The sequence below is a fragment of the Rosa chinensis genome, chromosome 5 (genome assembly GCF_002994745.2).
Source record: "Rosa chinensis cultivar Old Blush chromosome 5, RchiOBHm-V2, whole genome shotgun sequence".
NCBI classification, from domain to species: domain Eukaryota; kingdom Viridiplantae; phylum Streptophyta; class Magnoliopsida; order Rosales; family Rosaceae; genus Rosa; species Rosa chinensis.
Window position 1 is genome coordinate 40,840,892 of NC_037092.1, and position 22,803 is coordinate 40,863,694.

The window sequence follows — 22,803 nt, forward strand, 5'->3', positions numbered from 1 at the left end:
ATGCTATGGAAGGATATGGAATTGATGGCTGTAGGTGTGAGATATGTGCATATCATGTTTAGATTGAGATGACTTAAGAATGTATTTATGCTTTGTGGTTTGAGTTTACTCATATACAAGCTTTCATAAGCTTACCAGGTTTGTTGTGTGGCAACCCGGTGCACTAATCAATAGTGTAGGGGTTAATCCTGTAGGTCAGGGTAATCATAGCTGAAGGTGAGGTTGCGTGTTGGCAGCATTACGATAGGAAGCTAATTTTGTGACTTTACAGTTGTTAAGACTTCCGCTTGTAGTAAGCTCTGAGGATCATTTACTTATTATTTTGTTGCGGCAATTTAATTTGTAAACTTGTGTAATATGTGACTCTACAAAGCGAGTCTGTATTGATTACTAGGTTCAGGGCATCAGTATGTGGTTTAAAAAAAAAAAGTTTTCCAGGTATTTTGTATTGATGGTTAAACCATCACGCATGGATAATTATGGAATTATATATCGATTTTTAATTGTGTTAAAAATCAGGGCGTGACAATAGCTGCTACAAAAAAGTTCAAGGATATACATTTTTACAAATTTGGGAAAGCATTGCGAGGTTCGAATGATACCACTTGTTTTATGGGTTGTTCCTCTTCAATCTCTGAGTTTCAATCATAGTCAAAACAAATCCATTTTATTTAGAGGCAAATCGAGATTGTGAGAGCAAAGGAGAGAAGATGTTTGGTTGTTTAATCACGAGACAAATCAAGATTAAGAGATATTGACAATGAGGGGAAAATGATGTTTTTAATGTAATTCCCAAATCAGGTAACAAAACCAAATGAGAGAGATAATCGTGTGATCAGAGAAATAGGAAGATGATAAGAAGGAAGAGAGGTTCCAGTTTTCCACGGAGAGAGAGGAAAGAGATGGAAGGAGTCAAAAAGATATAATTGTAAGGGTAATGTCGGAAAGAAGTACAAGGAGAACAAAAGAAATTATTAAAAAGAAGAAGAGGGAGTGCAGAATGTGAGAAATTATTAAGTGGTCCTGGACCACCACGTGTCATGCTGACATGGTGGTCCTGACCAATACGCGCGCGACATGTGGACAGCTGCTAAATTGGCAGAATTCTCAATTATGTTTCACGGTTCCGTTTGCTATCCGTTTCAGAACTAATAAACTAAAACATAAACAGAAGTCGAGTAGTGAAACAATCAGAGGAAAAAAAATCCCCAGATCTAAACTGCTTAGCTCTTGTCTGTCAGATCTGAAAACTTCCAATCAGAGTTGGCTCATGGGTTGGAGTTGAGTGGAAAACGATTCCTCTGGGTGGCGAGACCTCCCAGAGCCGATGGTGCTTCGGGAAGCTTCTTCGAAGCTGGTGTTGATGGTGCCCTTACGGCGTCGTATCTGCCGGATGGGTTTTCGGAGAGGACACGAGGGGCAGGGCTGGTGACGGCGACGTGTACGGCCGACTTGCCCTATTTTTCTTGGTAAAGAGGAACCGTTTGAATACCTATCTGCAATTTTAGATTTTGTAGCAATCTGCGATTATGCCAACTTACCCATTTTCTCTTCTTATCTTGTGATTACGCCGACCTCAATGCCTATCTTTAAAGATGGTCCAAGCATAGCTATCTTTAGCAATTTCCATTTTGTTCATGATTTTTGTGACCAAACTTATGGTCCCAGCAATTTTGTTCTATCGGATTTTTCCTTGGTTGGGAAGGTTAATAATAATAGGGATTATATCTGTAGAAAACTGGAAATCTCCTTGATGATGCACTGTCTCTTTGTAGTCTTAGCTGGAAATTGGATTCTGGAAATTGGTTGGAAATCTCCTTCATTGTTTTTCTTATCTGTATTATGAATCTTCAAGTGAACCTTCGTGTGTTAATTGCTGGGTTAGGGTTATAAATTGAAGCTTTATGATTGCTTTTATGCTTATATTGGTTTCAATGTAAGCATTTGGGATTGCTGAATCAGATCAACTTGTTAATGGTGTTCCTTACGAATCCAGCTAGAACATGTAATGATATGGATTGTTGCGGGCCTGAGGCTGAATATTATGTTATTGAATATCAATAGTAATGTAATTGTACTGTAATGAATATCAATAGGATTTCTTAGAATTTGTTCGTAATGTCTTTGTTAAGGTGGTTTCTCCTAACTCTTCTTATTATGCTCAGTGTTCAAGATGAATATGAGGTTGTTCGGAAGGTTGGAAAAGGAAAGTACAGTGAGGTCTTCGAGGGTATAAATGTCACCAACAATGAAAAATGCGTGATCAAGATCCTTAGACCAGTCAAGAAAAAGGTGTGTGATTTTTTTTTAAGCTGTATAAATCCTACAGGTGTCCATGAGGTGTTTATATGTCTGCCGTATGTGTGTGTGTCAGAACAAGGTTTTTACCTTTTTGATGTATTGTTACCAAAACATTGGTAAGTAATAATAAATTTTGGGTATTCATGCAGACCTTTTAGATAAAAATATTACAGAATCTTTGTGGAGGTCCAAATATTGTGAAGCTGCTTGATATTGTCAGGCATGAGCTCTCAAAAACTCCTAGTTTAATCTTTGAACATGTCAACAGTACAGATTTCAAAGTGTTGTACCCCACACTGACAGATTACGACATTCGCTACTATATATATGAACTTCTCAAGGTTTCTCTCATCTGCTCCTCTTGCTACATATTCATTGTTTTTTCTATCAACTCTCATCCCCTTCCCCCCTTTTATACTTTGATAATTCTGCTGATGTGTAGAGCATAAATAGAATGGTCTGAGTGTAAAATATCTATTATCAAAACTTGTATTATCTCGGTTAGATTGTTGTTGCATATATCATTGTAGAAAAATAGTAGTTATGTGTGTAAATGAGTGCTTGCAGTGCAAAAATGATGAGGAAATTGTAGCTGTTCTAGCTCATGAGCTAGGCCATTGGAAGCTTAATCACAGTGTATACTTCTTCATTTCTATACAGGTATGTATGCTATAGTTTTTCTTGCAAATGTATGTCATTTTAGAAACTAGTAACATTTATGGCCGGTTGACTCTAAGTAAGCTCTTCAGTATTGTTGTGTGATTTTTCTTCATTGGTGCAGATCCGTACGCTGTTACACTTTGGGGGATATGCTCTCCTGAGAAACTCCAGCAGTCTGTTTCATACTTTGGGGGATATGCAGTCCTACTTTGTTGAATGGTCATTCGATGGGTTATAATAATAATGTGCTTCAGGGAAGCACCTTAAGTGGCTCAACATCAACAAATACAGATGACAAACCTTACGTGACATAAAAAGGTTAAACAAATGATCCAAACCTGGCTTGGTTGAGAATATGATCCGAATGGATGGTTTGGGACATAAGTGCTTCCAGATGTATGCTATGATCATAATGTACGATTAGAACTTTTAATTTAGATTCTAAAAAAAAAATGTCTAATTAAGTAATTGTAAGTACTTCAACAATGAGATCAACCAATACCTGACTCAAAAACATGCTAGTAAAAGAAACATTTGGCTGATAGAATGCTTTAGAATCAGAACCCTACAATAAATAAGAAAATTAGCTTACATAATTTTTAGTATAAATGAGATTCAAAAGAATCATAAAACTAACATACCATTTGGTCAATCATACTTGAACTCCTCAACACATTCAATGTGTTAAAGAAATTTGAATCATATGGTACGTGAAGGGAGGCCTGTAAATTGGAATCGTAAAATATTTAGGCTAGACAATGGAACACAGAAAGGTGAGTATCAGACATAAACAGCTTACTTGATTAGGTGGAGGCAAACATCCCTGAGTATTGATTGTCGACAAGCTCATAGATGGATAAAGCTACAAAATTTTGATCGAAAAATTAGTTTTTAGGATATATCCAATAACTAAGATTACTTAAATAAAGGCAAACTAAGTGTCAATCAGACATATTAACTTGCCTGATTAGATGGAGGCAAACATGGATGCACATTAGTGTTTGACAATCTCGTGCAAACCTTCTTACTAGATGAGACCGGATCTTCTGCTGGCCTCTCCTTTTGTTTCTTCTCACTATTACCTTTAGTAGATGAGACTGGATCTTTTGCTGCCCTAACCTTCTGTTTTTGCTGCTTTCCCGTACCGTCTTTTTTACTAGATGACACCGTATTCTTAGATGTATTCTTGTTTCGCTTCTCCACAGATGCTTTCCATCTATCATTACTCATCCCTTTTGGCCTTGCACATGGGGGATCCAATACTGGTGTCTCATTAACTGGGCAGCCACTTTCATTATCATCAGAAATAACATCATTCAAAGCCTCATTGCTTTCTTTGTGATCAAATCCTTTTGACTCTAGCTCATCTTTTTCAATTAATTCTTCCATCTCTTTCAACTTTTGCATTGCAATTTTACTACCTTTCTCTGTCATTGCAGCCTTGCTCAATATATCATAAGCTTTTCGAACCATATTATTTCGACGCAATACAACTGATGGTTTATCCTTTTGTTGTAATAATGCTTCATGTTCTTGTGCCCCAATTCCAGATTTTGCATCCTTTTTCCAACGCTTCAATATATATTGGGGTGGTATCTTAGTAACATTCCTGACATTCAATACCCTTAGAGCATGACGACACAACAATCCCATAGATTCAAACATCTTGCAGCTACATGTGATTGTGTCATCTGAAGAGTTTAGCTTCACAACATAAATTCTATTGCGACCCTCCTGACTCAATTCAAAAGTATGTACAGTTCCATTAGTATCAACTTCATCCATCTTGAATGCCATGCTAGCGGTAAGCTCAGTCCCAAATAAATTATAAATTTTTCTTGTATAAACTTTACCAGCATGATATAGTAGTTTAGTACTCCTCTTAGCAGTAGAAGGTACGCCATTTGTGCAACGAAAAGTCTCTTCTAATTCACTTGAGCGTGTGGCTTCTACTTGCTTATCATAGTGATGTACAAATTCAATAAGCCTCATTCTTGCAGCAGATATATGATGGAACACATTATTTGTGCTCTCACTTCTTTGTGAAGCTTGAATTCTAGCAGAAAAAGTGTCTAAGGTGAAGGCCGCACACCATTTTTCCCGTAGTGTATATAATCTCTTCAACCATTCATTCTCTGTAACATTAAATGTCACAAGTAACTCATCCCATGTAGACTGAAATTCTGCAACTGTTTCACAACCATAAAGACACTTATTGAACATCTTCTTAAAGTCAGGGATTCCTAAGTAGCTTGCTATATGTCTTGTTGCATTCAACGATATATGCCACAAGCATAAACGGTGACAAGTATCAGGAAAAACATCTCTAATGCCATTTGCCATTGCTTGACATTGATCAGTATAAATAGTCTTTGGTGGTTGATTTCCCATTGACTCTAAAAATGTTTCAAACAACCAATTAAATGAAGCAGTTGTCTCATCCAATAGAAAAGCACATCCAAATAATACATTTTTCCAATGGTTATTAACACCCACAAAAGGAGCACAAATCATGTTGTACCTGTTGGTTCTGTATGTAGTATCAAAAACTAATACATCTCCAAAGCACTCATAATCAAGTCTTGATCGGCCATCTCTCCAAAAGAAATTTGTCATTCGATTTTCTTGATCCACTTGCACTGAGTAAAAGAACATAGGATCTTCAGTTTGCTTACGCTTGAAAAGATTGATTAAGCTTTGAGCATCTCCAGCCTCAAACATAGCCATTTTCTCATTATTCACAAAATTATAGCAATCTCTTTTCGTAAACCCAACATTCTGAGATCCGCCAACTTCTTCTGCTAAATATGAGTATGTCTTTATGGTCCCTATACGAGCATCACGCATGGTCTTTATCACCCCTTTATGAGCTTCAGACATTTTTCTATTTGATCTTAAAAATGGTCTCTCTTCTGGCTTAGCAAGCTCGTGATTGTGCTCAGCATGAAAGTGAGAAACTCTCCACATGTCCTCTGCTAATGTAAATCGGATCATGGCTTTGCAACCTGTTCTTGTATCTAGCCTATCAGCCCTTTTGGTTTCTGAAGGATCACTATCCTGTTGAAAACCTTCTTTTGAACACATGAAGTTAATTTGTCGAACAACATTCTTTGCATCTCTTCTCTTTTTTCCCTTTCGAACACTAAACCCAATTCTTGTAGCATAACTATTATAGAATTCATAGGCTTCCACTTCACTACACACCATCTTTCCAAACAAATCATCTTCATCAAAACTTCCTTGACGATTCACAATGCTTGGATCTTCCCGGTTATTACCTTCATTATTCTCATCATCACTTTCCACATCAATGACTATAATTATATACAAGAATAAGAAAAGAAAGTTAGAACCAAAGTAGTGAGGCAGGTAGACATGGCAGCTAATTATATATCAACCAAGACTGTAGTATTTTGCTATATATATAGCTTTACTTACATTCTGATATCAACAATATATGGCCATAAATATATATATATATATATATATATATCAACCGTAGCTACTCAAGTATAAAAATAGCTTATCAACAATGGCCATAAATATATATATATATATATATATATATATATATATATATCAACCAGTACCGTAGCTACTCAAGTATAAAAATAGCTTTATAGCTTTATAGCTATATGATTGAAAAAATAGTTTTGTGATGGATGTTTCCCAAGTATTTTGCTATATAGCTTTACTCACATTCTGACATCAACCAATGCCCATAAAAAAAATAAAAATTCATAATGCTTTATAGCTTCAATACCATTATGTATACCAGTTGGAGAATCTTCACCATTTGAAGAGGATCATATCTACTTCACTCATATCCACAAAGAACTACCGTTAACTAAGGATCTTATGGTGTGTATTTTGTAAAAGATTTTTGTGATCAAACAAATCTCCAATCTAAAGGGACTGCTGTGTTTAAGTCATAGCATATGATGTCAAAGGGACTGCATGTTTAAGTATGCTATGACAAAGATAAAGTGATGGAAATTAAGAAAGAAGTTGCCTTTTCAGTTTTTCTCTTCTGAATGGGAAAAGCTGGAATCACAGCGGTTGCCAAAAAAAATAAACAAATCCCCAATCTAAACCTACCAAGGCCACCTTCGTCTTCAACAGAGATTACTGGTTTTTTTCCAACAGCTAAGGATATATACAACAGCTAAGGATATATCCCAAATTTAAAACCAAGCGTAACCCTAAAGTGGACTAAATATTCAATCCGATCCCTAATTATATATATATATATATATGTCGATTGCAAAAACGATCCTATAGCTAGATATATCGACACCATAAATTACATATAAAAGAAGAATGAAAAAGAACATCAATAGACCTACTTTCAATTTTCAGTAGTTATTTGAATGATTTTTCATTGATGACAACGTAGAATAAGGAGATAAAGTTTAACTTACTTGTATCAATTGCCATTGAAGATATTTGCTGAAGACCTCTCTTCTCCCGCTTCAGAGTTTTCTTTGAGATTGACTGTTCAGTAGAATAGAAGTGGTTTAGGTTTTTAGGTTTGAGACTCTTCAATTCTAAACGGCAAGCAAACGGAACCGTGAAACATAATTGAGAATTCTGTCAATTTAGCAGCTGTCCACATGTCGCGCGCGTATTGGTTGGGACCACCATGTCAGCATGACACGTGGTGGTCCAGGACCACTTAATAATTTCTCGCAGAATGTAATGTGGGGAGTGCAAATTTCACTCCCCTTTTTATATTTGTGCTAATAACGAGATTATTTTATTAATAAGGACAAACTTTAATGAGCTGTCATATGTCATGTTTTTTATTATTTATTTATATATATATATATATATCACATCAACAACTCATAATTACAACAACCAGTTTTCCTTGAGTTCGTCTTCTTTAGGTATCAATTATTGATTAATGGTTGTTGCCTATTTCTTAGGTATTTTTTTTCTTTGTAGAGAGGTAAAATTAAATGTAAAATTGTAAAAAAATTGAAAGAGATTCATAGAGTAAATTTGGAGGTGTGAATAGAACTACCTCTTTACAAAGTGAAGTCTCACACACACGACATTTTTTTAACCTGATTAACACTGATGCACATGGATCAGTTGTTGTGTCCTAATGTGAACAACAGAATAAGTCTAATGACTATGGTATTATCCGTGTTTTGAAATTCTGTCACACGTGTGTGAAAAGCTATATAATATAGTGTTAACGTCTTCGATCTCTTTAGTTGACAGTAAATTATCTGGATATATAGTTATCAGTAATATATTATTATTTCTCTTACTTACCATCAAACCAGCTTAACACTTGGGTCCTGCTTGCGTGAACAGCCAAACATCGTTTGTGAAAAAATTGCTGCAGAACTTTCTTCAACTATTTCCCCGAAACAGCTAACAGGAGACTATCAAAACAATATCATCAGAAATCTGTTGAGGAAACCACGCAAGTGTTCCATCTTGGTCTCAAGAGGTGGCCGAATGAAAGAAATAAGATAACAGTGAATTGGCCGGGCACACGAATTCCCACCAGAGATATACCAGTAGGTGGCAATGAAAAGTGGGTTTTAAACCTGTCAAATCTTCCGATTTAAATGCGGTTTATATTTGATTGAAGTCAAATATAGATGAAAGTTCCACTGAACCTCATAGCAATTGCTTCAAACTAAATAGATTTTCCGGAGTCTGTGAATTTGTTTCTGGGTTTGTAAATGGTCAATTGATATAACTTGCAAGTAGATACAACTTACTGCACTCTCTTTGGTTGGTCGCTCTTCACCATTTCTTCTGTACATCATTTGAGACCTCATTAGTTTAGTATGTCCCAATCAAATTCCTAGCTTCTACGTATGGATTTGATCAAGGATGGATTCGTGTGCAGTGCAGCTGTGGGCTAATCCTTTTCTTCCAGTCATCTTTATCAACCGATTTTGAACTCAATTAATAACATTAGTTAATTACAGAAGGAAATTCAAATAACTAATCTTCTCAAGGAAAATAATGAGAAATAAGAAGGAAACTGGGCACCACTAAGAGAAGCAATTCTTCAAGAAATCATGTAAAATTCTGTATAACAGCCGGCCATCGTATAATTTGCATTGGACTGTTGAAAACCAGATAACTAACCACATCTCTTGGAAACTGGTTGTTATGACCTTTCGGGTTCATTAATAAAACTCGCTATCGTAAAAGCAGTTGAACTTTCTGTGCATTAGGGTTACTCATTATAGTAAAGTTTCCCCTCAAGTTCCTGAACTAATCCCCCAGTTAATAGCAACTCTCGATTAGCTATAAATAACGCATTTCGGAGAGCAAAGTTATTTATCTCCAAAACCAACATCCTTTAGAGTTAAGACACAGCTTAAATTACATACCTAAGTTTACAGTTAAGCATGCCTTCTGCTCAGGACATGTTTGGGAAGGGTTCGAACGTACAAGGTAGCTCAGGAAATGGTAGTGTCTCTTCTCCACCATCTGGTCAACAGGTACGGGGCAGACCGAAAACGAAAACCAGGCATGGCAATTAAGCCATATGTTTTCAGGTCTCTGTAGCCTGTTCTTTTACTTCTGTCGTCTGTGTGTATATATATGTATGTAGGTTGATCAAACATACTTGGATTCTTGGTAACCAAAAAATAAATAAATTGTTACCATATGTGTGTGGGCTATACAAACAGATTACATTTGCATTTATAAATCATTTATTCTTTGTACAAATTTCAATACGATTCAAACGTGTAAACATTTAGTTTCAGTTGTTATACATTATTGTAGTGTGAGAATCCCACTTGTAATGGAAAGAAGAAATACAATGTATTTATTATTTCATTTTGTTATAAACTACGTTGTTGTTGATTCATTTCAAGTACGAATGTGAATCTATGCCTCTATATAATTTGTTTCGTGACCTCTATGAATGGCATCTACGAAGAGCAAGAGGAAGAACCATGAAAGCTTGATTCTAAACTTCTAATTCACATGGAGGTTGACAACGATGGAGGGATTTTATTTAATTTGGATCACGAATGTCTTTTTTATATGATTCTAGTTGTCTTGTCTCCATTATTTCATCAGAGACTGTACCGTGTGCTACTTGGTTTTGATTTTCATGTTGACATTACTCGTGACATTTATCCAAATGTCAACTTAATTAGCCATTTAGTGGTGTACGTGGTACGTACATATTGCTGTTGTCCGAGGTTAAACTCATCGATCTTTATGTATGTATACACATCGAGTACATCTTTTGGCATGAAATTTCTTAAGATAACATGCAATTGAAACATGTATTATACGCTAATACGAAATCCCGAATGTTCGTCGATCTCTCTGATCGTCAGTTTCTAATTTTAAAGATTAAAAAATTCTTTAAAAAAAATCAATTAAATTTGGGGATCAATAATGTCTAAATCGTCGGTTTGATTAATCAAGGCTTGAGGATAGCCGCACTGACCCTTATTAAAAAACAAAAAATGCAAATGGACTAGCCTCCTTCCATGCTTGCGGTTTGGTGGTGCCTATTTCGTATTATCGGACGGACGAATTGTCTATGTTTTTGGTTTGTAGGAGTGGTCTCTATTAATATTTGGCAAGCTATTGTAGGATTCATGGAGGTGGGATGCGACTCGTGGCAAAAGAAAGAAAAAAACATGTTATTATAACAATAGTCATTTGGAACACACCTACAAATAATTCACAAATTTTGGAGAAAAGCGTGTAATAGGTGCCCACTATTATTGAGAAGTTTTTAATTTCCCGACCAAAAAAAAAAAAGGCAAAGAAGTTTTTTAATTTCCCAGTATATTCCTTTGGGAATATTGGGAACAAAATCCGAGCGAAAATAGCGAGACTTTTTCAAATAAAAGAGAACGTGTGAGACGAATGGCGGGATTGGCGGTTTAGTGCTCATCCTGGGTTGCGTGAACAGCACCCAATCAACCACCGTCACTCCGTCAGTTCCAGCCGCAGCAGAATTTCTCATATATTTCGCAAACTGAAATAAAGAAATAAGAAACCAATGAATTTTGGGTGCACCTGTTGTATACCTACGTCGACGATGAACAAAGGTTTACAGACCCATCTGTCAAACCTTGCGATCTTAACGCGGTTTTATAAACCTCTTAGTAAATCCTTCAAGACATAATGCTTACAATATTCCAGACTCTCTGCAATATTTTTACGTAGACATTCACAAAGTACGACCTTGTTGCCTTGTTCATCTGTCTGGTTAATTTTCTGCGTCTGTAATTGTTGTTGTTTGGTCAGTACGTTTTGACCATTAATTTCTTCTTTAATTTGAGATCTTTGTTGATCCACCTACATACAGATCTTGTTTAGAACTGTTTTGCCTAGCTTGCTTCTAGGTTTCTGATCACGATGCACTTGTGATTTGTGTGCTGGTTTGGATAAAGTACATTAGTCAATTTCAAGGTTTTGAAATATCAAATATTAATCTGATTAAGGAAATTAACGAGAAATATGAGAGAAAGTACCATGAAGAAAATAGCAAATTTATCACGTAGATATTTTTTTCAGCCTTGCATTGAATCCCATGAGAATGTCCCGGTTGGTAGGACAGTTTGGTTTAGTTTCATAAAACTCATTAGGGCAAAATAAGTTGAATTTCATGTGTTGCTTGGATATTAGGGTACGTTACTCGTTATTGTAAAGTTCCCCCTAATTTCCCTGCCAAGCTCATATGTGTATAAATAGGCACATAATCAAAGCAGATAATTTGTATATCCAAAATCAGCATCCTTAAAGACACAAGATTAGTATCAACTAGTTACAAGCATAAACATGGCCTCTCCTCAAGAACTGTTTGGAAAGAGTTCAGGCGTACAGGGTAGTTCGAAGGGAAGTAGTGGATCTCAACCGACTGCTCAGGCGGTGTGCGGCAAATAAAAGGAGAAGCATGGCTGTGAAGAAAGGAGTTGTGCAGAATGATGTGTCCTCTATATATATGGAGGTTTCTAGTTAGCTAGTTGTTGTTATATGTGTGTGTGCTCTATAAACTGAGTAGATTAGATTTATATGTCTTCATTCTTTGTACACATTTCAATTCGATTCAAGATGTGAGCATTATTATTATTTCATTTAAGTTGTTATAGTTGTAAGTTGAATTCCACAATGTGTAATACATAGAACAAATATAATAGATTTATTTTATTTCAATTTGTTCATAAATTGTGTTGGCTCAATCACTTCTAATTTCTTGGATGGGGAATCTCAAAGGAAGAGAAAAACGCCATGAAAGCTAGCTCAGTTCTAATATGGAGCGAAGCTTTTGACTCTTACTTTAATTAGGGCCTGATCATTAATATGGTTCAAGTTTTGTCTTGTCTTCATTTTTCAATTAAAACCTGCTGGGAAAGGACATAGATTTGCTGCTTTTATTTTCATTCTGACTTGTATAACGCTTTCTTTATAAATACTAAGCCGAAAGAATTTTTCACCCACTTTGGCTTGATATAAATGTCAACCCTGCACGTGGATTGATTTCAGGGCGTAAAAGTTCGAATGAATTTCTTATGGAGTGTCCTACGAAATTATACATGTGTAGCCTTTTGGCATGAATTCTTTTAACACTCGTGTGTGTGTAGTAATCCCGAACTCTTAATCTTTTTTTTTTTTGATGAAACAAAGAAAATGCAAAGCTATAAAGTAGCTCCTCTAATACAAGTTATACAACATAAGTCAGACACATCAAAATACGAGGTATAAGCAACTGAAATAGGTAAAAGAGCAGGTCCAACCTCGTCACATCTATGGAATTACCTGAATGAGCCATAGAGTCAGCAAGAAAATTTACTTCACCGCAGAGATGTTTGAAGGAATTGAGTCAAAGTTAGCAGCAAGATGGCAGATATCTCAAACAAGAATACGAATCATTGATACTTTCTAATAAGATTTAGAATTTAGTTCCGCCTGCATTTTCCTAAAATCATGAAATTTAAGACTTCTTTTATAATTATGGTTATCTCAATCTCCAGTGTATCTTCAAGACAGATGAATGTCTACATCTCTAGATGTGGGTTCCGACTGTAGTAGTCTCCCTAAGACTATCTCCACTCTCCAGTAATGAAGCCCTTTTCAATATTTCATTATTGTTTGATTTTTTTTTTAATATATGATCTTATTAGTTTAATTATTCTAAATTAGATTTTTTTTTAGATGTAAACGTGTATAATTTCAATATAAGATAAAAGCACCTATGTGGCATCGTTCATAACTTTCGTACAAGATAAACTAGAAGATGAGAAATGATACAATGGTGTTCTTAGCTGACATTGGCTGCATAGCTTCAAATTGCTAGCTCTTGAGGTTGAGAATAATGTTAGCGAATGATGTGTTGTTTAATTTATTGTATCTTCTTGTTCCCTCTTCTTTTGTAAAAAAGTCCCATATTAATGAAATCTTCAGAGTTTCATTAAAAACGAAAAAAAGGTACATTTCAGATTTAAGTAAATGGATAAAGCATTAATTAGACTCTATATTGTATTACTTGCAATTGATTAAATTTGTGAACCAGTAGGTGCAACATTGTTTCCGAGGAAATGTTTTATTGCTCTTGAAGCATGTCACCACAAGAAGTTAGCAGATGGTAACCAATCTCAAGATTTATGCAGCTACTCGAAAAAGATGACAAATCTTACATTATTCAAAACTTACATCATCTTGTACATGTATTAGACTACTATTGATGAAGGACTACCAACTTCTAATCCTCAACTATTAAAGGATAAAAAAAGAAGTAAAAATCTCAAAATGATACAAAATATACTTCCGAACATCAAACTCATTCCACTACTAGAAAAAGGGCCTAAGGGGACACATACAATGAGGACATATGAAGGATTTGTGCCTTTAGATGATAAATAGGGACTCAAAGAAGATATATGTCCCTATATCATAAAAGGGACAAATAATGTGTCCCCATTTAACAAAAATACCCACTGCGCACAGGCAACCAGAAGTAATACGTATTTGTAATGCATCAATCACTATGAATCCATGTCTCATACTCTCTCTCTCTCTCTCTCTCTCTCTCTCTCTCTCTCTCTCTCTCTCTCTCTCTATCTCTCTCTCTCTCTCTCTCTCTCTCTCTCTCTCTCCGGAGTGTCATTTCTTCTATTTTCAACGTATATTATTGTGTATTAAGTTTTCAGATGCCTAAACACTGTGAGGTTTGTACGCGCAGCGAGAAAAAGAAGCTGATAGAGCGAGCGTTTTCTCTCCCGGTCGGACGATGCCGGAGTCCAGATCTGAAGTTAGATCAGCATAGCCTCTTATGACAGTATGGACAAGGGTTTGTGTTTGGTGGACGGAAGATCTGCTGTGCTGCTCTCCGACGTCGGGGCAGATCTACTATCTACGACTCTCTACCTCTGGTTCTCTCTCTCTGAAAACCCAAGGGTTGCAATATGTTGGGCTCTCTATCACTTTTACTTTTGAAAATGTTACTCTTTTCTTTTGAAAATAATTGCAAATATTTTGGCTTTCATGACTCGAATCAAAGAAAACTCTAGTTTGGATCCATGGTTTCTGTTTTGTGGAATGGAATAGAAACTCTATTTTGATAATGGGTTTTATTTTTATTAGTTTTAGGCAGATTTCAAAATTATTTGGGCTGCATTTGATGTGGGAAACCCTAAATAATTAGTTTTGGGCAACAAAGGACCCTCCACTTCTCTATGTGTGTTTCCTCTTCTCTAGTGGTCTATCTCAATATGAGTGAGGTGAACATCTCATATTACTAGTGGTCTATCAGCATTCTTTGTCCATACAAGATATATCTGGGATTTGAAGCCATTGACTTCAAGCAGAACCATGATTGCAGTAGATTGGACATTGGTTTACAATTGGTTTCCTCAAATTTTTTGCTACTAGCACATGTTAAGAATGCATATTTCTTTGTAATTTTTCTTGGGTTTTTGTTGGAATAGATCAATAGAACATATTAAGACTGCAAGTATTAGGATTAGAAGTGTTTTATCTTTGAAAGTTGATGGTCAGGAATTCAAAAGCTTATAAGAATTCAAGCTGTAAATAAGGAAAGGATATGTACCTGTTCATATAATTCAAAGTTGAATATTAACATCCTTATCTGGATTTCTTGTTAAAATCAGGGTTTTTGAGAAAACATCAACCATGGCTCTAGAAGAATGCTATTCACATCGATTTGTAAGTCTAATATCATGAGTGTAATGTAATTGGTGGAGATGTGGACCAAGTTTTGTTCCTGTATTGCATTATTCTAATTATTCATGCTTCTTCTAATGCTTATACATTTGTTTTGAAATTCAGAACTCTAAAGCCGGCCGAGATCTACTCCCGTTATTTATTTGTAATTTTGCCAGGTAACCCATTGTCAATGTAGCAGAAAGCAACTTTGCTGCTGCATTTTTACTTATTGAAATATCATGTCAGTCTTGTCTGATAAGGCTCTTTATATGAAGATGTTATTTGTTATTCGTTAGATTAGCTCTTTGTATATGTTCTGTGCTTGTTTCTCTGTTTTCATATTTTTCAGCATGATTAATACGATCCTTTCACATCGCGAGTATGGCCTTTGATACATATCCATATCTATACATATGTTCTTGTTAGCTTATATAATGATTTTGATATGAAATCATACAGTTTTGAGTGGTCGAGGAATTAATGAGTCTTCCACTTATTTGATAGGATGGTTAAGAGATTATCTATGGTTAAACTCTTCCCAACTTATTAATTGATATAACCCTTTTGGAATGAATAGTTTATCAGTCTGGGCGTGGATGTTCTTATTTGGACATCTTGTTTGGGCTACTGAATTTATGTTCTTAATTTCCTGGTGGGGTATTGGCAAGAATTGATTGAAACTTTAGCCTGGGCTCATGAACGCACACCTTTAGCTAATTTGATTCGATGGAGAGATAAACCGGCCGCTCTTTCTATTGTGCAAGCGAGATTAGTTAGCAATGTCTATTTTGAAATAATGCATTTCATTTTTTTTTTGTTGGGTGACTAACTATGTATATTTCTTGATACAAGTTGTTGATGATGTACATCATTTAACAATATATGCTGCCTGAAGAATGTCTGAGATTGTCTAAGGTTGTCTCTTATCATTTTTATTACTAGTATTCATTATTAACACTTACAAATATTCTGGCTTTGAAGACAACACTTTAGGCTTATGAAATAGTAGTGCATGTTACCTCTTATTTAGCAATACTTCTAACATTGTCAAGTTCTGTAATTCTCCTCTTTTATCATTTCTGCAGTTCAGAGAATGACTTGCATGCAGCCATGATGGAATTGATATAGATCATAACTTAGTTGATAGGAATTTGTAGGTTGGACTTCTAGAAACAGTTTTGGGGTTTGTTTATGTATTGCTGGATATTGGAACCTTAGAGATTGTTTAATGAAAAAGGTATATTGACAGTGTGATGATTGTGATGTATTCTCTTCTCTTATTTAGTGTATTCGGTTTTATTTTTTGAATTCTTTTTTTTTTTTTTGGCCTGGGTACTGAATTTGTTATGTTAAACTAGAAAAGAAGAAGATAAAAATAGACAAAAAATAAAAAAAATAAAAGATAAACCATGGGCACAGATGCAGAAAGTGTCCCTAATTGGTGTATTGTATTTGTAGAAGCGTGTAGTATTTGTAGGCATTTTTTGTACTCTATTTGTAGTTTGAGAAATCATGGGGCCCACTGTGTATTTTAGGGACATATAAGTTATTTATTCCATTTAGCAATAGGAACACCTGCAATAGGCACCCTACACTATCTGTCCCCTTTTGCATCAATGGGCACACATATCTGTCCCTATAGGTATCAATGGGGACACATATGATCTGTTCCCTTAGGTTCTTTTTCTAGTAGTGTTCCTTTATGTAGATGCAAGCATCTAATAATTTCCATTCTTCGATCACTTCCCTCTCTGCTGGTTCTTTAGGTTGACGCAATTTGATTTAGGTGAAAGGGTTTATGCAGGACTGTAAAAGACTTCAAGTCTGATAAATTACATGGGCATGGGTGCTTGGTCAATGGAGTTCTATATTGGCTATAGTAGAGACTTGTGGCAACGACTCAATCATAGTTAGTTGCACTTTCCAATTTGTACATATTCTTCATACGCTGTTCACTGAAACCGAAACTACCAAATAGAGACTGGATGATTGAAAACTTCAAAACTTGCAACACAATGCGTTAGTTCTATTTTGTAAACAAATCCAACATAGGTTCTCACAATCTCTTTTAATTAAACATACTATAAACTTCAACTTTTGGTTTACTTACTTTTAAATTTTATGAAATAATGTCACACACACACACACACATATATATATTTATTTATTTCTCAAGGAGATTTATATAGCAGTACAATCATGTACATATAAGGAAAAGTAATAAATCATATTCTAAGTTAACTATAGCACTAATGCTAATTGATACATAAAGTAAATTGTAATCAAACTAATTGATTTGAAACAGCTCATGTTAACACTCCCCCTCAAGTTGGTGCATAGATGTCCCGAATGACCAACTTGCCAAGTGAGTTATGAAATACTTTACTTGGAACAGCTTTAGTCAAAATGTCTGCAAGCTGGTCTTCAGTCTTCATGTGTGGCATGTCAATGATCTTTGACTCCAGCTTTTCCTTGATAAAGTGTCTGTTTACTTCAACATGTTTGGTTCTGTCATGTTGAACTAGATTATGTGCTATATGTATGGATGATTTGTTGTCACGAAATAGGTTCATAGCTTGTTTAGGTTCATAACTTGTTGGCATAAGTTCCCATGTACCGTTTTTCTCCAAGGCTTCCGTCTCAGTCTTCTTTGCTTGGGTCCATGCCTACCAAGGCTTCCTGCACTTTATTTAGAATGACAATGGTAGATAATTGGAATACAAACGATGTATATGACTCAGATATCTATGGGTCGATATATGATTGCTAATGGGATATTTAGCCTTGGCTTTAGGGTATGGTTCATAATTGATTTTGGCTTTTCCTCTCGTTGAGCGAGATGGTAATTGATATTTTGAGACCTTACTCCCTTCCAGGTTAGGTCTTTTTCAGGGTCACCTTCACTATGTATATGGTCATTAGACTCAATATTGGGCTCATCATGTATGGTATTCTCATTATGCACAACATCATTAGGCTCAAGATTAGGTATATCATGTATGTCATTATGAGGCTCAGGGTTAGACTTATCATGAAGAACATTATCTAATATGAGTGAAGGGTTTGAATTTACCTCAGGAGCATCCTCTGAAGATATAGGTACTGGTGTTGTATGAGTAAAGGTGTCCTCTGATGAGTTTGTCGTATCACCATTGTTTTGGCTTCCTTGAACATCTTTTTCCACAATAAAATGAAAGTCCTTGGATGTTGAAGAAGACTGCTCTTCCATATATATGTTCTCCCCTTGAAGAGGAGTATTCGGGGTAAAGAAAATATCAAGTTCACAAAAAGCGACATCCATGGTGACATGCATTTTGCGAGTGGAGAGATTATAGAATTTATATCATTTCTTGTACGAATTATATCCCACAAAAACACATTTTTCTGCACAAGCATCTAATCTACTCCTTTGATTCCAAGGAACATGGACAGAAGCCACACAACCAAAGATCCTGAGTGGAAGAGTGTGAGTAGGTGGAAGAGTAAAGAATTGTCCAAGAGCATCAAGTGGTGTTTTCTGGGTTATATGAAGGTGGTTTAAGAGCCCCTGTGGGTAAGCTATTCATAAGATAAGTGGTGGTAAGGATTGTATCACACCAAAGGTATTCAGGCATATGAGCACTGATCAAGATTGAGCGAGCCAGTTGAAGAATTTGGTGGTTCTTTCATTCAGCCACACCATTTTGTTGATGTATTTGAGGACATCTGGTATGATCAATAATACCATTTCTATGTAGGTACTCACAAAGGTCATGATTGACATATTCACCACCTGTGAAGACCCGAAATTTCAGTTAAATATTTTGTAATTCAATAATTGTTCAGTTATATGAATTATGAATTATGGGTGTGATTCGTATGTCGTTGCGAGAGAAATTTGGTTTTGAAATGATTTTATTTTCGAAACGAACGTTATTTAGGGGGGTCACTAAAATCGACTTTTTTTACGTAAGGAATTTGGGGAACTTCCTTCACGAAAGTTGTAGAGCTCGTCGATACGAGTTCGTGCATATGCGGAACGCAAATATCGGAATTCGTATGAAGAAGTTATAGCATTTGGAAAAGTTACCAAATTGGGTATATATATAAATGGAAAGTTTCCAAATTTAGAGTTTTCCATTTCTTTCGGCAGTACTGTTCATCTTTCTCTCTCTCTCTCTCTCTCTCTCTCTCTCTCCCCGAACCCGAGCTGAAAACAGAGCATAACTTCACCGGCCTATATCTCCCTCGTCCGGCCACCAAACGACTTGATTCCAAAACCAATTTTGCTCACCTTGACATTGTCTACAATTTCCCAGAAGATATCAAGGTGAAAAACGAACTGTGGAGATCGCTACAAGGCCGAGAAGCTACACAGCTCGAGCTGAAATCGCCCGAGCTGTTCCTCCCTTCGCCGGCTGATTTCTTCCTCCTCCGGCCACCAAACCACTTCCTTTGGCTTTGCCTCAACTTTACGCAGCTGCCTGTGGTAGCCTTGCCTAGTCTCGTGGCTTGTGCCGGTGGCGGCAGCACGTTTTTCCTTTCCGGCCGACTTGGGGTGCAAAGGGAATATCCCGAGTTCTAGGTCACCAATCTTCGAGATTCTTAGCTTGTTGAACTGCCCTTGAGTTTCTGATCAAGATTACAAAAGACCCGGACCGGAGGTGAACGTTTTCAGGCTCGTTGGAGCTCTCACCGGTTTCTGCAAAAATTCCAGCCAAACCGGACTGTTTTAGGTAATTTCGACCACTTCCATTCATTTTCTGACTTCGTGCTAGTTATGAAAGTTTCTCAGATCAATGAAACGAAGAGGAGTAGTCTGGCCCCGACGCCGTTGGCTGTTGTCGGCGGCGGCTCTGCCTCTAACTCCGGCGGCCTTTTCTGGCCACTTCCGGGAGTCCCAAGGGCAGTTTCTGCCCATTTTAATGTTCTACATGTTGTTACGATCATTTTGATATATATCATGTAAATTTGGAGATCGTATGATTAAGTTATGAATTTTACGATTTCGATCGATTTCGATCGTTCGATTTGTGATCTGTAAAGATCGGACCGTCCGATAGACTTGTAGTTTTGAATTATTGATCGTAGGACTGTCCCGATCACTTTTTGTGGTCACGGGTGAAGATCCGACCGCTGGATCTTCGTATAAGTGCGTTTTATGAATAGTGTGCTAAGTGGAGACCCTATTTGATTAGGTGATTGACGGTTTGAGTGGCGAACGATTGTGAATCGTATTTTGAGCTGTTAAGAAGACGCAGTAGGATTTGTAGTGAGTAAATCTCACATGGTTCATTTACGAAAGGAATTTCATTAATTACATTTAATTGTTATGTTTGAAAAATGATTTTAAGAAAATGAGTTTTTAAGTATATAAAAATGAATTTCTCGGTTTTTACTACGTGTGAACTATAGTTGGTATTAGTAGTCATTCCTGTCTGGGTGACTACGTATATATATATTTACGTGGAATATATATATATTGGATGTTATGGCATTGGGTGAAGTATTGATTTGAATGATTGATTTATCATTCCGAGCATTTCTCTTGAAGATATAAATTATCATATATTGTTGAGTTGATGTTGATAAAAAGTAATTGAGTAAAGTGTGATCCTTTCATTTATTGTCCATGAGAGACTTGAATCATTATTGATTGTGGTGTCGATTTATATCACTTGATTGATTTATGATTGGGGAAATTATTAAGCATGTGGGATTTGATTTTGATGATGGCTTGGAGACAAGAAACATATTATTTGGAATTGGTTTTGCTATTTGTTGAGGTTGTGGGAGATGAGGACATAATATTATGTGACGATCTGCGTGAGTACACGTGCAGTGATCTGTGTGAATACATGTGTGGTGACTAGTGTGAGGGTAAGTGATCGGACGCCATAATCCTAGGTGGATGACGGGTTACGATTGAGTAAGTGGGATCGGATGCCATAATCCTGAGTGGATGACGGGCTACGATTGAGTAAGTGAGTGGGACGCCATAATCCTGAGTGGATGACGGGTTACGATTGAGTAAGTAACTCGGACGCCATAATCCTGAGTGGATGACGGGCTACGATTGAGTAAGTGAGTGGGACGCCTTAATCCTGAGTGGATAACGGGCTACGATTGAGGTGTTTATATTGGATGCCATAACCCTAGGCGGTGACGGGCTACAATTGAAACTCATTATTTTGTGAGATTGTGTATGCGGAGTTGAAGGGTGAATTCTTGATTTTTGCGTGAGTTGGTTGATTTATTTATATATATTTCTTTTTCATTTCTATCGTGTGATTTCTTTATCTACTTTCTTTTTCATTCATTTGTTTGATTTTAATGTAATCTCCTGAACTAAACAATATGCAGGGGTTACTATGATTTTTATTGATTGTTTGAATGTGATCTCCTGAACCAAGTTTCTATGCAGGGATTACTATGATTTTTATTGATTGTTTGAATGTGATCTCCTGAACTAAGTTCTATGCAGGGATTACTAATTTTGTTTAATTCTTATTGTGTGTATGGTTGTGGGTTGTGATCCGTAGCGATCGTGAATGAGTTGAGATGCCATGTTTTTTGCAAACGCTTTATGTTGAGGGGAGTGAGTGTGATTTCGTGATTGTTCTGTTGAGGCAAATGATTGGTGATCTGATGGATTGTGGGGACGTAGAGTGTTTAACATATATATTTGGAGTTAATTGTGTAGTTGGAGTTTGTGGGAAAAGAGATAAAATGAATTGAGAGACAGAGCATGCGGGTGTTAGTTGGGTTGAAATGATTAAGCATGATATTGATTATTATGAACTTGACATTTGTGTTGTGATGATTGCTTATTGATTTTGTTAGACTGAGGTAGTGAAAGCATGTTTTTGTGGAATTAAATGTTAATGCTTTAATTGTCTCATGAATTGAGGAATTATAAGCATGAGTGACCTGAGTCATTTTATTTGAGTTTACTCATACGAGCTTAAAAAGCTTACCGGGATTGTTTTGTTCAACCCGGTGCACTATTCTATGGTGTAGGATTTATTGTGCAGGTTAGAATATCGATTAATCGTCGTCGAAGCTGAGGGGTACGTTCGGTAGCGTGGACGTCGAAGGGTAATCTTAGTTTTAAGTCTTCCGCTGTGTAGTGAGTTGTGGTGGGTGTGTTACTTATTGAATTGTCATTCAGTTTAATGTGTAAACTATTTATAATGTAATATGTGACTCTAGAGAACGGGTCTGTATTGACATTGTGGGTCAGGACATCTTTACTTGTTGTTCTTTAAAGAAAAATTTTCCTAGTGTTTAGTATTGATGTCTGAACCATCACGCCCTGTGTATTTACTCTGATAAGTAATTGTGTTTGAAAATTGGGGCGTGACACCACCATTGTTAGAACGAAAAACCTTGATAGGAGTTTGAAATTGAGTTTGAATCATGGCATGAAAAATCTTGAAAACATAATAAACCTCACTGTTATGTTTAATAAGTAAACCCAACACATTCGTGTACATTCATCAATGAAGAGTATAAACCAACGCATACTAGGAGGAGTAGCTGGGCAAGAGCCCTAAACATCAGAATGAATCAAATCAAATGGTGCACTGCTTTTATTGAAACTAGAATGGTAGGTTACACGATGACTTTTTCCCAAGATACAAGTCTCACACTAAAAATCAGATTCCTTACAACGTTGAAATATTGAAG

At 36.2% G+C, this 22,803-nt stretch overlaps 1 protein-coding gene and 1 long non-coding RNA gene across 2 annotated transcripts; one reads left to right on the forward strand and one right to left on the reverse strand.

The window, feature by feature from the left end:
* Nucleotides 1-1,113: 1,113 nt before the first annotated feature.
* On the forward strand, nt 1,114-3,256 carry LOC112166412. Its single transcript, XR_002923238.2, has 4 exons — nt 1,114-1,469; nt 2,166-2,292; nt 2,451-2,642; nt 3,083-3,256. It is a non-coding gene; the product is annotated as an uncharacterized LOC112166412 (long non-coding RNA).
* A 165-nt stretch (nt 3,257-3,421) lies between these two features.
* Nucleotides 3,422-18,436, reverse strand: LOC112203823 (protein FAR1-RELATED SEQUENCE 5-like). The gene is made up of 4 exons (XM_024344736.2): nt 18,034-18,436; nt 3,925-6,275; nt 3,761-3,823; nt 3,422-3,526 (listed from the first exon to the last, which is right to left on the reverse strand). Exons 1-4 carry the CDS (start codon nt 18,434-18,436, stop codon nt 3,422-3,424), a joined length of 2,922 nt encoding a protein of 973 aa, XP_024200504.2.
* Between the last annotated feature and the right edge of the window lie 4,367 nt (nt 18,437-22,803).